General features: G+C 43.6%; 1 protein-coding gene across 2 annotated transcripts in view; it reads right to left on the bottom strand.

Moving 5' to 3' along the window:
• il16 (interleukin 16) overlaps positions 1–11,881 on the bottom strand; it is a 70,082-nt gene that overhangs the window by 7,503 nt on the left and 50,698 nt on the right. For both annotated transcript variants that reach the window (XM_046335270.1, XM_046335272.1), the window contains exons 16-23: positions 10,282–10,565; positions 10,000–10,146; positions 9,688–9,846; positions 4,735–4,873; positions 3,785–4,364; positions 2,730–3,522; positions 1,062–1,249; positions 71–239 (exon numbers count right to left, since the gene is read on the bottom strand). In XM_046335270.1, coding sequence (XP_046191226.1) covers positions 71–239; positions 1,062–1,249; positions 2,730–3,522; positions 3,785–4,364; positions 4,735–4,873; positions 9,688–9,846; positions 10,000–10,146; positions 10,282–10,565 — 2,459 coding nt within the window. The remainder of the gene's footprint in view (positions 1–70; positions 240–1,061; positions 1,250–2,729; positions 3,523–3,784; positions 4,365–4,734; positions 4,874–9,687; positions 9,847–9,999; positions 10,147–10,281; positions 10,566–11,881) is intronic.

Below are 11,881 nucleotides of genomic sequence, written 5' to 3'. Positions count from 1 at the left end.
CTCCAAATAAATGAAAAACAATGAAACAGACAGGCCGGACACACGGACAGAAAGACTGACAAAGTTTCACCTTCAGTGTTTCCTCATCCAGAGCTTTCACTTCCTGGATCATGGTCTGTATTTCCTGTGGAGGGATGGCTGAAATAACAGAGTGGGCACATGCTGACGGAGATGGGCGTGAGACCAGGATCCTTCCCTCCTCCCCCCGCTCAATGGTACACTGCCTCAGATCAGACAGGCTGAGAGGAATAAGGAAGCAAACAGAGTTCAACTCACTCACTGACACTGGTCACATACAGAACACACACACAGACACACCTTCTGTATTACAGGTTCATCGTAGCTACTCTCATAATCATGCATTTCACTGTATGAAAACTAAATAGAGAGTTGTGTTTTAGTCTGGTCAATCTGTTACAGACTAAACTTTGAGAGGATTTCAGTCAGATTAACACTTTCGACATAATGACATATCTCAGAACAGAAATAACACGTGTGACTTCCTGTTTGTTCACTTCCTGTGTTCATACTTCCTCTTACTAAAGATGATACTGCCATGATTGCATTAAGCCCTGTGAAGCAGGGACAAAATCCAGAAAAGATTTGATCTAAAATATGCCTGTTCCATCTGATAATATATAATGCCATCTCTACTTTACAGAATCTGACTTCCAGGGAGCAGTGCTATCTTACGTTTTTCATAGCAAGCACTACTACAGTGTAGGTCCATAGACATACTAGACTCCTATCAGCTCTTGTGAAATCAGTGTATATTTATACCTTTTCATCCAATCACCTGAGAGGTAGCATGTGTATGCCTGTCTGGTATCAGTCATTGAAACAGTGAATATGCTGTATATACCAGGGTAAGGGCCAATTCCATTTCAATTACATCAATTTTGGAAGTAAACTGAATTCCAATTTGAAATTCTTCTCATAGAGAAGCATTGAGGAAAGCTGGAATAGGAACTTCCTTTTACTTCCTGAATTGATTGAATTGTAATGGAATTGACCCCAACCCTGGTCTATGCTGTATGTTGATGTTTTGAGAGAGTTTCTACCTGACAGAGAAGCTATTCTCATTGCTGTCGGGGCCAGGGGAGAGGGGAGTGTTCTGGGCCGGGTCGGGCTCCTCCGGGCTGCAGACTAGAGGGGATGCAGTTGGTGGATCTGACCCGGGGTTACCCGGCCAAGTAGGACAGAGGGAGGGGAGCAGGGAGTGCATGGAACGCATCAGGGCATGGGATACCTGGAATAGAGTAGAGAGCAGAGCAGAGCAGTTAATAGTAGAGCAGAGCAGAGTAGAGCAGTTAAGAATAGAATAGAGAATAGTATAGCAGATAAGAGTAGAGCAGAGCAGAGTAGAGCAGATAAGAGTAGAGTAAAGCAGAAGAGAGGAGATCAGAGTAGAGCAGATAAGTGTACAGTAAAGCAGAATAGAGCAGAGCAGATAAAAGTAGAGCAGAGCAGAGTAGAGCAGAGCCGATAAGAGTAGAGCAGAGCAGATAAGAGTAGATAGAGCAGAGTAGATTATAGCAGATAAGAGTAGAGTAGAGCAGAGCAGAGCAGAGCAGATACGAGTAGAGTAGAGTAGAGTAAAGTAGAGCAGAGTAGAGTAGAGTAGAGTAGAGTAGAGTAGAGTAGAGTAGAGTAGAGTAGAGTAGAGTACAGTAGAGCAGAGCAGATACGAGTAGAGTAGAGTAGAGTAGAGTAGAGTAGAGTAGAGTAGAGTAGAGTAGAGAAGAGAAGAGAAGAGAAGAGAAGAGAAGAGAAGAGAAGAGAAGAGAAGAGAAGAGAGAGAAGAGAAGAGAAGAGAAGAGTAGAGCAGAGCAGAGTAGAGTAGAGTAGAGCAGAGCAGAGTAGAGCAGAGTATAACACATGTTGTGGTTAGGGCTCTGCTGTTATTTTCTACCCTTCATCCCACCTCAAGAGGCCATTATAGCACCTTCTTACACCATGGGTGAAAGAACTGTCACGTGTTCTTTCGATAATAGTCTAAAATAATTATCCAATTAATCCACAATAAATTGAAAAATCCCAACCGGGCGAATTGACTTCAAATTAAATGTCTGCTGACACTCATTCCCATCAACAGCCTACACTGTAGTAATTATTCATTATTATTATCTCAAGGATATTAATCAACATAATGAACCATTATCTGTTCACAACATTATATGATAATAATTGGCCTTTTATCTAAGAAAATGGAGGGAAAAACAAATGAAAAAGAACAGAACAGCTGAGTTGACTATGTTACGGTGCTTAGACTGGCATCCCACTGGGCACACACTGTTTTAACCAACATGGTTTCCACGTCATTCCCACGTTACAGATGGTGAATTGACGTTAAATTGACGTCTGTGCAAGTGGGATGGCCTGTAAGTTCATTTGTTCATTTAGCAGACAAGACACTTATATTCCTGTGCTCTTACCACAGTCAAAACACATATATTTTACAGTAAGAATATAATGAAATATAAGATAATATTATATAAATGATATTGTTTCCCAACAAACTATTGCCAAGTGTCGCAGATGCCCACAATCCACACACTAAATGACAGTTACAAATGTATTGCATGAACCTGTTACAGAGTAATTACATGGGTCATTCAACTGGTATGACACTTAGGTGACATTTCATACATTTCTTCAGTTAAATTGGACATTTTACAATTTACACTTGGACGATGTGATGTAATGTAAAGTGTGGACCAAAGACACACCTGGTTACTGAAGGAAAGTATCTTCCCCAGGCTCTCTCCCTCCAGTCCTTGTAGAGTTGTTGACCCATCTGGGGAGGGAGAGGTAGGCAGGGGCAGGCTACGTGTCCGCAGGCTGGCCTGCTTGCCCTGAGCCTGGGCATGGCTCTGGTCTCCCTCCTCCTCTGGTGGTTGTAGTGGACCAAAGCTCTCTCCCTTGGAGCTGCTGGACCTCCTGGGCACCGGGCCCAAGGGGGAGATGGAGGCCTCTACAGCCCCATCCAGGGGCTCTGTTTCTGGTTCGGCCTCAGGGAGAGGTGCCTCTAGGGTGGATGGGGAGGTGATGGTGTCCTCGGGGGATGGCGAGTCAGAGATCTCTGCATTGGGGTCTGTTGTCTCTTCCACTGGGGTCTGGAGCTCCGAGGTAGGGTGGGGGGTCGGAAGAAGAGAAAAGCAGGTAGGAGGAGAAGGTTGGGAGGCAGGAGAGGGCGGAAGGATGGAGTGAGGAGAGGCTCCAGGGGGAAAAGAGGACATCCTCCTGTCCTGGTCCTCGTCAGGGATTGGAGAGGTCATTTTGGCTCCTTTGCCCATGTCATTTTGGATTATGCCATTCTCCTCTAAGAGGGGGGGGTCAATCCTGACGGGTGCCTTGTCCTTCAGAGGGAGGGGAGTGGAGGGGGCTAGGGGCCTCCTGTTGTTGCCCTCCATCTCCTGACCCTTACCCTCAGGACTAGAGAAGGTCTCAAATGAATGGATCTTCTGCTTGATTGACAGCTGGGCTGTAGAGGAGGTGGGCCGCAGACGTACCCCGAAGGTGCTGTTGAAATACACATTTCTAAATGTTATTGTCCATCCACCTGGGTAACTTACATGAGACAGAAATGATTACTAGATGGACAGACTGTGAATCAAATCCAGATGACCTATACCCTTCAACACCATCTCAACTGACTGAAATAAAAGCCTACACTTTAAACGCTAACACAAGTATTCAGATCTCAGGCAAGACTGAACCGCCTCCGCTACATTTACATAAAACCCAAGATAAAGGAGAAATGTTCTGGAGAAACACTACGTACGTTCCACCGCCTCTGATGTCCAGGGGTTTGGCCAGCTCAGCCTGGGGCCTCCCATTCCTAATACTCCTGAGGCTCTGACGGTTCCACACAGGCTTGGGGGCAACTGGAGGGCCCTTCCTCACCCCTGGGGGGTCCTCAGTCCTTGGGCTGGGGGTGGAGATTAGGGAGGCAGGGGTGGAGGGGGTGGTGGAGTCTGGGGCGGTGTGGTGGGTGGAAGTACAGTTGAGTTCAGGAAGCTCGGAAAACTCACTCGGTTGGCTCATGGCGACTGGGGAGTGTGTGTCGTTGGGGTGTCTGTCGGTTTGGGATGGAGTGTGTGTGGCGTCGTGGTGTGAGCTGAGATGGTGCGTTTGTTGTTGGTGTGTGCTACTGTGGGAGTGTGTGTTGTGACGGTGTGTGCTCGGATGAGTCAGACTCTGGTTCTGATGGGGATCTTCAGGACCTCCAAGATCAGGGGCGCTGTCGGAGATCCTAACCCAGGGGTCGTGAAGCTTTTCTGGGGGGAGTTGCTCCACGCGGCCCTGCCTCCTCAGGCCCAGCCTCTTACTCTGGGAGCAGAGGTGGAAGGCAGATTCAGCACCTGAACACAGACAACACAGGAAACACAGTCTAAAAGGAGGAGAGATACAAGTACTTCATAAGGAGCTAGACTCACACTGCCCTCATTAAAATAATGCATTCATACCTGCACAGCTTTCTGCTTTACTAATAATGGTATATAGTAAGTTGTGGTGCCATTAAACGTCACAATGTAACAAATGATCCTAAAGATGGCGTTCACAACTAAATAACATGTTGTCTTTCAGAAAACAAACTGCAAATGGCCCCTATAGGTGTCTCAAATAACTGTATATTTGACTGTTAGCTCTGTATTTACAAATGGTGTACTCATACATTTTTGGAAATTGAATGAGAATGACAAAAAAAGTATTGAGGTTCCCATACGATACCTGTGTGTAGTCTGTCTTCTGTGCAGGATGAGTATCGAGGGCAGTCGATGATGGCAGCGGAGCGAGCCTCTGAGTGGGTGAGAGTCTCTCCACTTCCCCCTGAGTGTTCTCTCTCTCTTTCTCTCTCACTCTCTACTTCCTGGAACACAGATAAACAGGAAGTTAAAACGTTGAGCGCACCACTCAGCCTCTGACCGCAGAACGGTGTAGTAATTCACCCTGCATTTACTAGCGCCCGTTACCCTCCACCACTTCACATAGACATGCATCCATCCATCACACTCACAACGACCAGATGCAGAACATAACTGAATCACACACAGTGCCAAGGCAAGGCCATTCTATGATATCCAATAGCTTCATGCCTGATGTGGGTATAACACAAGCATCCTCCAGAATTACAGGTGAGTCACTTACAAACACACAAGCAAATACTTCCAGAACGGAGAGAAGCCATCCTTACTATAAAAGCTTGCATTGTGAGACAGGTTTAAGGTTGGATGTTTCAGGGACAGGATACATAGGGAAGAGGTGTCATATTTGTCCATCCATGCCCATTCAAAGGCATGAATGTACAACATTCTGTAAACAAAAATGTAAAGGTATGACTGGTATGTTCATGAAAAAGCACCATTCTCAGTCCAAAGTCTTCTCCATGCAAAACATTCACCAACCCACATTCAGGAGTATGAAATGGTTCCACGTACATTTCTACACAGTAGCCTTATGATCTTTCTCAAAGCCTTGTACACACTGCTAACCAGCTGGAAGCATGTAGGTGTGGATGCAGAAACAACACATGGGACAATACACATTAGTTTCAGGCAAATTATATTACTATACTGTATTTAGTCAATTCAGCATGTTTTAGCATATTGCTTACAAACAGAGAAAAAGAAAAACAGTGTCTATGTCTTATGTTACCCTTCTCTGCACTAATGTCTAGTGTTATCCTTCTCTGCACTAATGTCTAGTGTTATCCTTCTCTGTACTAATGTCTAGTGTTATCCTTCTCTGCACTAATGTCTAGTGTTATCCTTCTCTGTACTAATGTCTAGTGTTATCCTTCTCTGTACTAATGTCTAGTGTTATCCTTCTCTGTACTAATGTCTAGTGTTATCCTTCTCTGCACTAATGTCTAATGTTATCCTTCTCTGCACTAATGTCTAATGTTATCCTTCTCTGCACTAATGTCTAATGTTATCCTTCTCTGTACTAATGTCTAATGTTATCCTTCTCTGCACGAATGTCTAATGTTATCCTTCTCTGCACTAATGTCTAATGTTGTAATTGTGGAAATTCTTACACAGGGACACTCGAAGTCAATCTTAAGTGAATCACTCTTTATTGTCAGCAGGTTGGAGAGGTCCCAGTCAGACTTAGATACATATAGTACCAATCTGAAGTGAATCACTCTTTATTGTCAGCAGGTTGGAGAGGTCCCAGTCAGACTTAGATACATATAGTAGCAATCTGAAGTGAATCACTCTTTATTGTCAGCAGGTTGGACAGGTCCCAGTCAGACTTAGATACATATAGTACCAATCTGAAGTGAATCACTCTTTATTGTCAGCAGGTTGGAGAGGTCCCAGTCAGACTTAGATACATATAGTAGCAATCTGAAGTGAATCACTCTTTATTGTCAGCAGGTTGGAGAGGTCCCAGTCAGACTTAGATACATATAGTAGCAATCTGAAGTGAATCACTCTTTTATTGTCAGCAGGTTGGACTCCCAGTGTCATATAGTACCAATCTAGAAGTGAATCACTTCTTTATTGTCAGCAGGTTGTCTAGGTCCCAGTCAGACTTAGATACATATAGTAGCAATCTGAAGTGAATCACTCTTTATTGTCAGCAGGTTGGACAGGTCCCAGTCAGACTTAGATACATATAGTAGCAATCTGAAGTGAATCACTCTTTATTGTCAGCAGGTTGGACAGGTCCCAGTCAGACTTAGATACATATAGTACCAATCTGAAGTGAATCACTCTTTATTGTCAGCAGGTTGGAGAGGTCCCAGTCAGACTTAGATACATATAGTACCAATCTGAAGTGAATCACTCTTTATTGTCAGCAGGTTGGAGAGGTCCCAGTCAGACTTAGATACATATAGTACCAATCTGAAGTGAATCACTCTTTATTGTCAGCAGGTTGGAGAGGTCCCAGTCAGACTTAGATACATATAGTACCAATCTGAAGTGAATCACTCTTTATTGTCAGCAGGTTGGAGGTTGGACAGGTCCCAGTCAGACTTAGATACATATAGTACCAATCTGAAGTGAATCACTCTTTATTGTCAGCAGGTTGGACAGGTCCCAGTCAGACTTAGATACATATAGTACAATCTGAAGTGAATCACTCTTTATTGTCAGCAGGTTGGAGAGGTCCCAGTCAGACTTAGATACATATAGTAGCAATCTGAAGTGAATCACTCTTTATTGTCAGCAGGTTGGACAGGTCCCAGTCAGACTTAGATACATATAGTACCAATCTGAAGTGAATCACTCTTTATTGTCAGCAGGTTGGAGAGGTCCCAGTCAGACTTAGATACATATAGTACCAATCTGAAGTGAATCACTCTTTATTGTCAGCAGGTTGGAGAGGTCCCAGTCAGACTTAGATACATATAGTACCAATCTGAAGTGAATCACTCTTTATTGTCAGCAGGTTGGAAGTCAGACTTAGATACATATAGTACCAATCTGTGAATCACTCTTTATTGTCAGGGTTGGAGAGGTCCCAGTCAGACTTAGATACATATAGTACCAATCTGAAGTGAATCACTCTTTATTGTCAGCAGGTTGGAGAGGTCCCAGTAATCACTCTTTATTGTCAGCAGGTTGGAGAGGTCCCAGTCAGACTTAGATACATATAGTACCAATCTGAAATCACTCTTTATTGTGAATCACTTAGATACTTTATTGTCAGCAGGTTGGAGAGGTCCCAGTCAGACTTAGATACATATAGTACCAATCTGAAGTGAATCACTCTTTATTGTCAGCAGGTTGGAGAGGTCCCAGTCAGACTTAGATACATATAGTACCAATCTGAAGTGAATCACTCTTTATTGTCAGCAGGTTGGAGAGGTCCCAGTCAGACTTAGATACATATAGTACCAATCTGAAGTGAATCACTCTTTATTGTCAGCAGGTTGGAGAGGTCCCAGTCAGACTTAGATACATATAGTACCAATCTGAAGTGAATCACTCTTTATTGTCAGCAGGTTGGAGAGGTCCCAGTCAGACTTAGATACATATAGTACCAATCTGAAGTGAATCACTCTTTATTGTCAGCAGGTTGGACAGGTCCCAGTCAGACTTAGATACATATAGTACCAATCTGAAGTGAATCACTCTTTATTGTCAGCAGGTTGGACAGGTCCCAGTCAGACTTAGATACATATAGTACCAATCTGAAGTGAGCTCTAACAGGGCAGTCCCATTAGATGTACTGACAAGTTATATTTGCATGATTTAGCTTATTCATCATTCATAATTCATGTTTGTTTCATGCATGTGACAGACCAATACCTCACGAGGCTTCTTCTCTAAGCTGAGACTTTGAAACTGAGATATCATTTCTCTAAACAAGGTTCTGGGCGTACTGCCAAATTGCAGATACGGATAGTGAGGATTCGTTCAATCAGTAACTTGATTGAACACAGAAATTGGTTTACACAGAAGCACAAACAGAGAACATAGACATTGGTTTATAGAAAAGCACAAACATAAAAATGTCCATCACATTGTCCTGTTGTGTTCATTAGGCACCAAATGGAAGAAACAGGGAGGGACGACCTGGACTTGTCCAATAAGAAACGGTAATTTCCGTATTAAGGCGTTTCCGTTGCATGCCTTAATGAAGTCGACCCAGCTCAGCAGATCAGCTTCACAGACAATTGTGGTTTCAGAGAATATGCAAGCTGAAGAACATTTGCAAAACAGAGTGACGTGTCTCAACCACAGCTGATGTCTGATGCACGGAGACGACGCAACTCTGTTTTACAGAGATTTTGATCACGCCCCCTTCTCCCCTACAGTAGCTACCATTTATGGGCAATAGAAGCATGCAGTCTAGCTCTTCCTCAGATGTACGGCAGTATGAATGACAGCCAGTCATATCATGCTGCTGAAGTCCTGTTGAGATGCATCGATATTTACATTATTTTGATCCATCAATTCAAATTCATTACTTTAAAAAAGTTCAAACCTGCTTACAATATACCTATTCATCCATCCATCCACAGTAATACATGTTTAAGTCAACATGCCTGGTTAGATAAGTGTATACTTAGTAAATTCAGCATCTTTAAGCATATTACTTGGGAACAAAAAAATAGAAAAACAGTGAGATTATGTCAGATGCTGTCCTTCTCTGCACTAGTGGGTTGTGTTCATTAGGCTCCAAATGGGAGAAACCAGACTATCATTGTAAATAGGTGTAAATAATGTTGTCTCCCTACCAAGCCAGCAGCATACCACCCTGCATACCACTGCTGGCTTGCTTCTGAAGGTAAGCAGGGTTGGTCCTGGTCAGTTCCTGTATGGGTGACCAGATACTGCTGGAAGTGGTGTTGGAGGGCCAGTAGGAGGCACTCTTTCCTCTGGTCTAAAAAATATCCCAATGCCCCAGGGCAGTGAATGGGGACACTGTCCTGTGTAGGGTGCCATCTTTCGGATGGGATGTTAAACGGGTGTCCTGACTCTCTGAGGTCATTAAAGATCCCATGGCACCTATCGTAAGAGTAGGGGTGTTAACACCGGTGTCCTGGCTAAATTCCCAATCTGGCCCTCAAACCATCACGGTCACCTAATAATCCCCAGCTTACAATTGGCTCAATAATCCCCCTCCTCTCCCCTGTAACTATTCCCCAGGTCGTTGCTGAAAATGAGAATGTGTTCTCAGTCAATTTACCTGGTAAAATAACGGATAAATAAAAAAATAAAAAAATACCTGACAGTTGGTATGTGTGGGACTCCATCCGTCCTCTTTAACAGGGGAACCTCTACTGGAAACATTGGGGTCTGGCAGGCCCCCAGGGGCCCCTTCCTCACTAGTGACGTCCTGGTGTCGGCAGTACCTCCTTGGAGGTGCCAGGTCTTTGGGCCTGTTCTAGGGTCAGATTAGGAAAATATGTGTTACATAAACATTTCTTATTTGACAAGTCCAGGTAGTCCCAGCCTGTTTCAGTGCATTATTCTTCCATTTGGTGCCTAAAGTGTGGCCTTCCAAAAGCTTGTATGGAAACGTCTGGAGTTAAGCTACCTTATTTCCCCTTGTGGCCAGGTCTAACGTGCGCTGGCAGGAGAGGTTGGCTGCTGGGGAGTTGTAGGGGACGTTATAGTCGTCATCAGGGACAGGGTAGACCAATGCAGACAGTCTGTTATCACACCAGGGCTCAGGCGTGGACCCCTAGAACCATGAGATCAAGACGGATAAGGACCCTACAACCATGACCCCTAGAACTCCAACACCAATGAGACAGAGGTATTTGAACCTCTAGAACCATGACAGATTAATCTGGGATGCTTGGTTGTGTTGAGTTACCATGGGGATGTCGAGGCTGTGGACCCTTTCCATCAGATTATGGTGCATGTTGTGGTTGTGGTTGGGTATAGTCAGGGTTTGACCATTAACCAGGTTGGTTCCTGGTCCGGGGCAGCGGTTGTGCTGATGGTTATGATGGTGGTTCTGGTTGTATGTGTTGCTGTCACTACAGGAGCGGGTCATGTTCTTCTGGGCTCGCCGGGCAGTCAGTTGGCTGAAGTTCCTCGCCACACAGCGCTCACACTTCCCTCTGGAGTGGGAGCAGGGGTCAGACCTACGCAGGCCTGGGGTTAAGAGATCACAGAGAGAGACCAGATAGGTAGGTAGGTAGGTAGGTAGGTAGGTAGGTAGGTAGGTAGGTAGGTAGGTAGGTAGGTAGGTAGGTAGGTAGGTAGGTAGGTGAGAGAAAGAGAAAGGACGTGAGAGACATTAATTTATCCTGATGAAACACAATGCAGTAATATTACAGAAGGTAATGTGGTGCATTATCGTCTGGTGTCGCTGAACTAGCTGAGAATTGATAAAGGTTGTTACTGTCTATACTCCACTGAGTTAATAAAGGTTGTTGCTGTCTATACTCCACTGAGTTAATAAAGGTTGTTACTGTCTATACTCCACTGAGTTGATAAAGGTTGTTACTGTCTATACTCCACTGAGTTAATAAAGGTTGTTGCTGTCTATACTCCACTGAGTTAATAAAGGTTGTTGCTGTCTATACTCCACTGAGTTAATAAAGGTTGTTACTGTCTATACTCCACTGAGTTGATAAAGGTTGTTACTGTCTATACTCCACTGAGTTAATAAAGGTTGTTAGTGTCTATACTCCACTGAGTTAATAAAGGTTGTTACTGTCTATACTCCACTGAGTTAATAAAGGTTGTTACTGTCTATACTCCACTGAGTTAATAAAGGTTGTTGCTGTCTATACTCCAGTGAGTTAATAAAGTTTGTTACTGTCTATACTCCACTGAGTCGATAAAGGTTGTTACTGTCTATACTCCACTGAGTTAATACAGATTGTTACTGTCTATACTCCACTGAGTTGATAAAGGTTGTTATTGTCTATACTCCACTGAGTCGATAAAGTTTGTTACTGTCTATACTCCACTGAGTTAATACAGGTTGTTACTGTCTATACTCCACTGAGTTGATAAAGGTTGTTATTGTCTATACTCCACTGAGTCGATAAAGGTTGTTACTGTCTATACTCCACTGAGTTAATACAGGTTGTTACTGTCTATACTCCACTGAGTTAATAAAGGTTGTTACTGTCTATACTCCACTGAGTTAATAAAGGTTGTTGCTGTCTATACTCCAGTGAGTTAATAAAGTTTGTTACTGTCTATACTCCACTGAGTTGATAAAGGTTGTTACTGTCTATACTCCACTGAGTTAATAAAGGTTGTTACTGTCTATACTCCCACTGAGTTAATACAGGTTGTTACTGTCTATACTCCACTGAGTTGATAAAGGTTGTTACTGTCTATACTCCACTGAGTTAATACAGGTTGTTACTGTCTATACTCCACTGAGTTAATAAAGGTTGTTACTGTCTATACTCCACTGAGTTAATAAAGGTTGTTGCTGTCTATACTCCAGT

Source organism: Oncorhynchus gorbuscha, unplaced genomic scaffold (assembly GCF_021184085.1).
Source record: "Oncorhynchus gorbuscha isolate QuinsamMale2020 ecotype Even-year unplaced genomic scaffold, OgorEven_v1.0 Un_scaffold_694, whole genome shotgun sequence".
NCBI lineage: Eukaryota > Metazoa > Chordata > Actinopteri > Salmoniformes > Salmonidae > Oncorhynchus > Oncorhynchus gorbuscha.
This window is presented reverse-complemented; position numbering and strand designations above follow the sequence as displayed.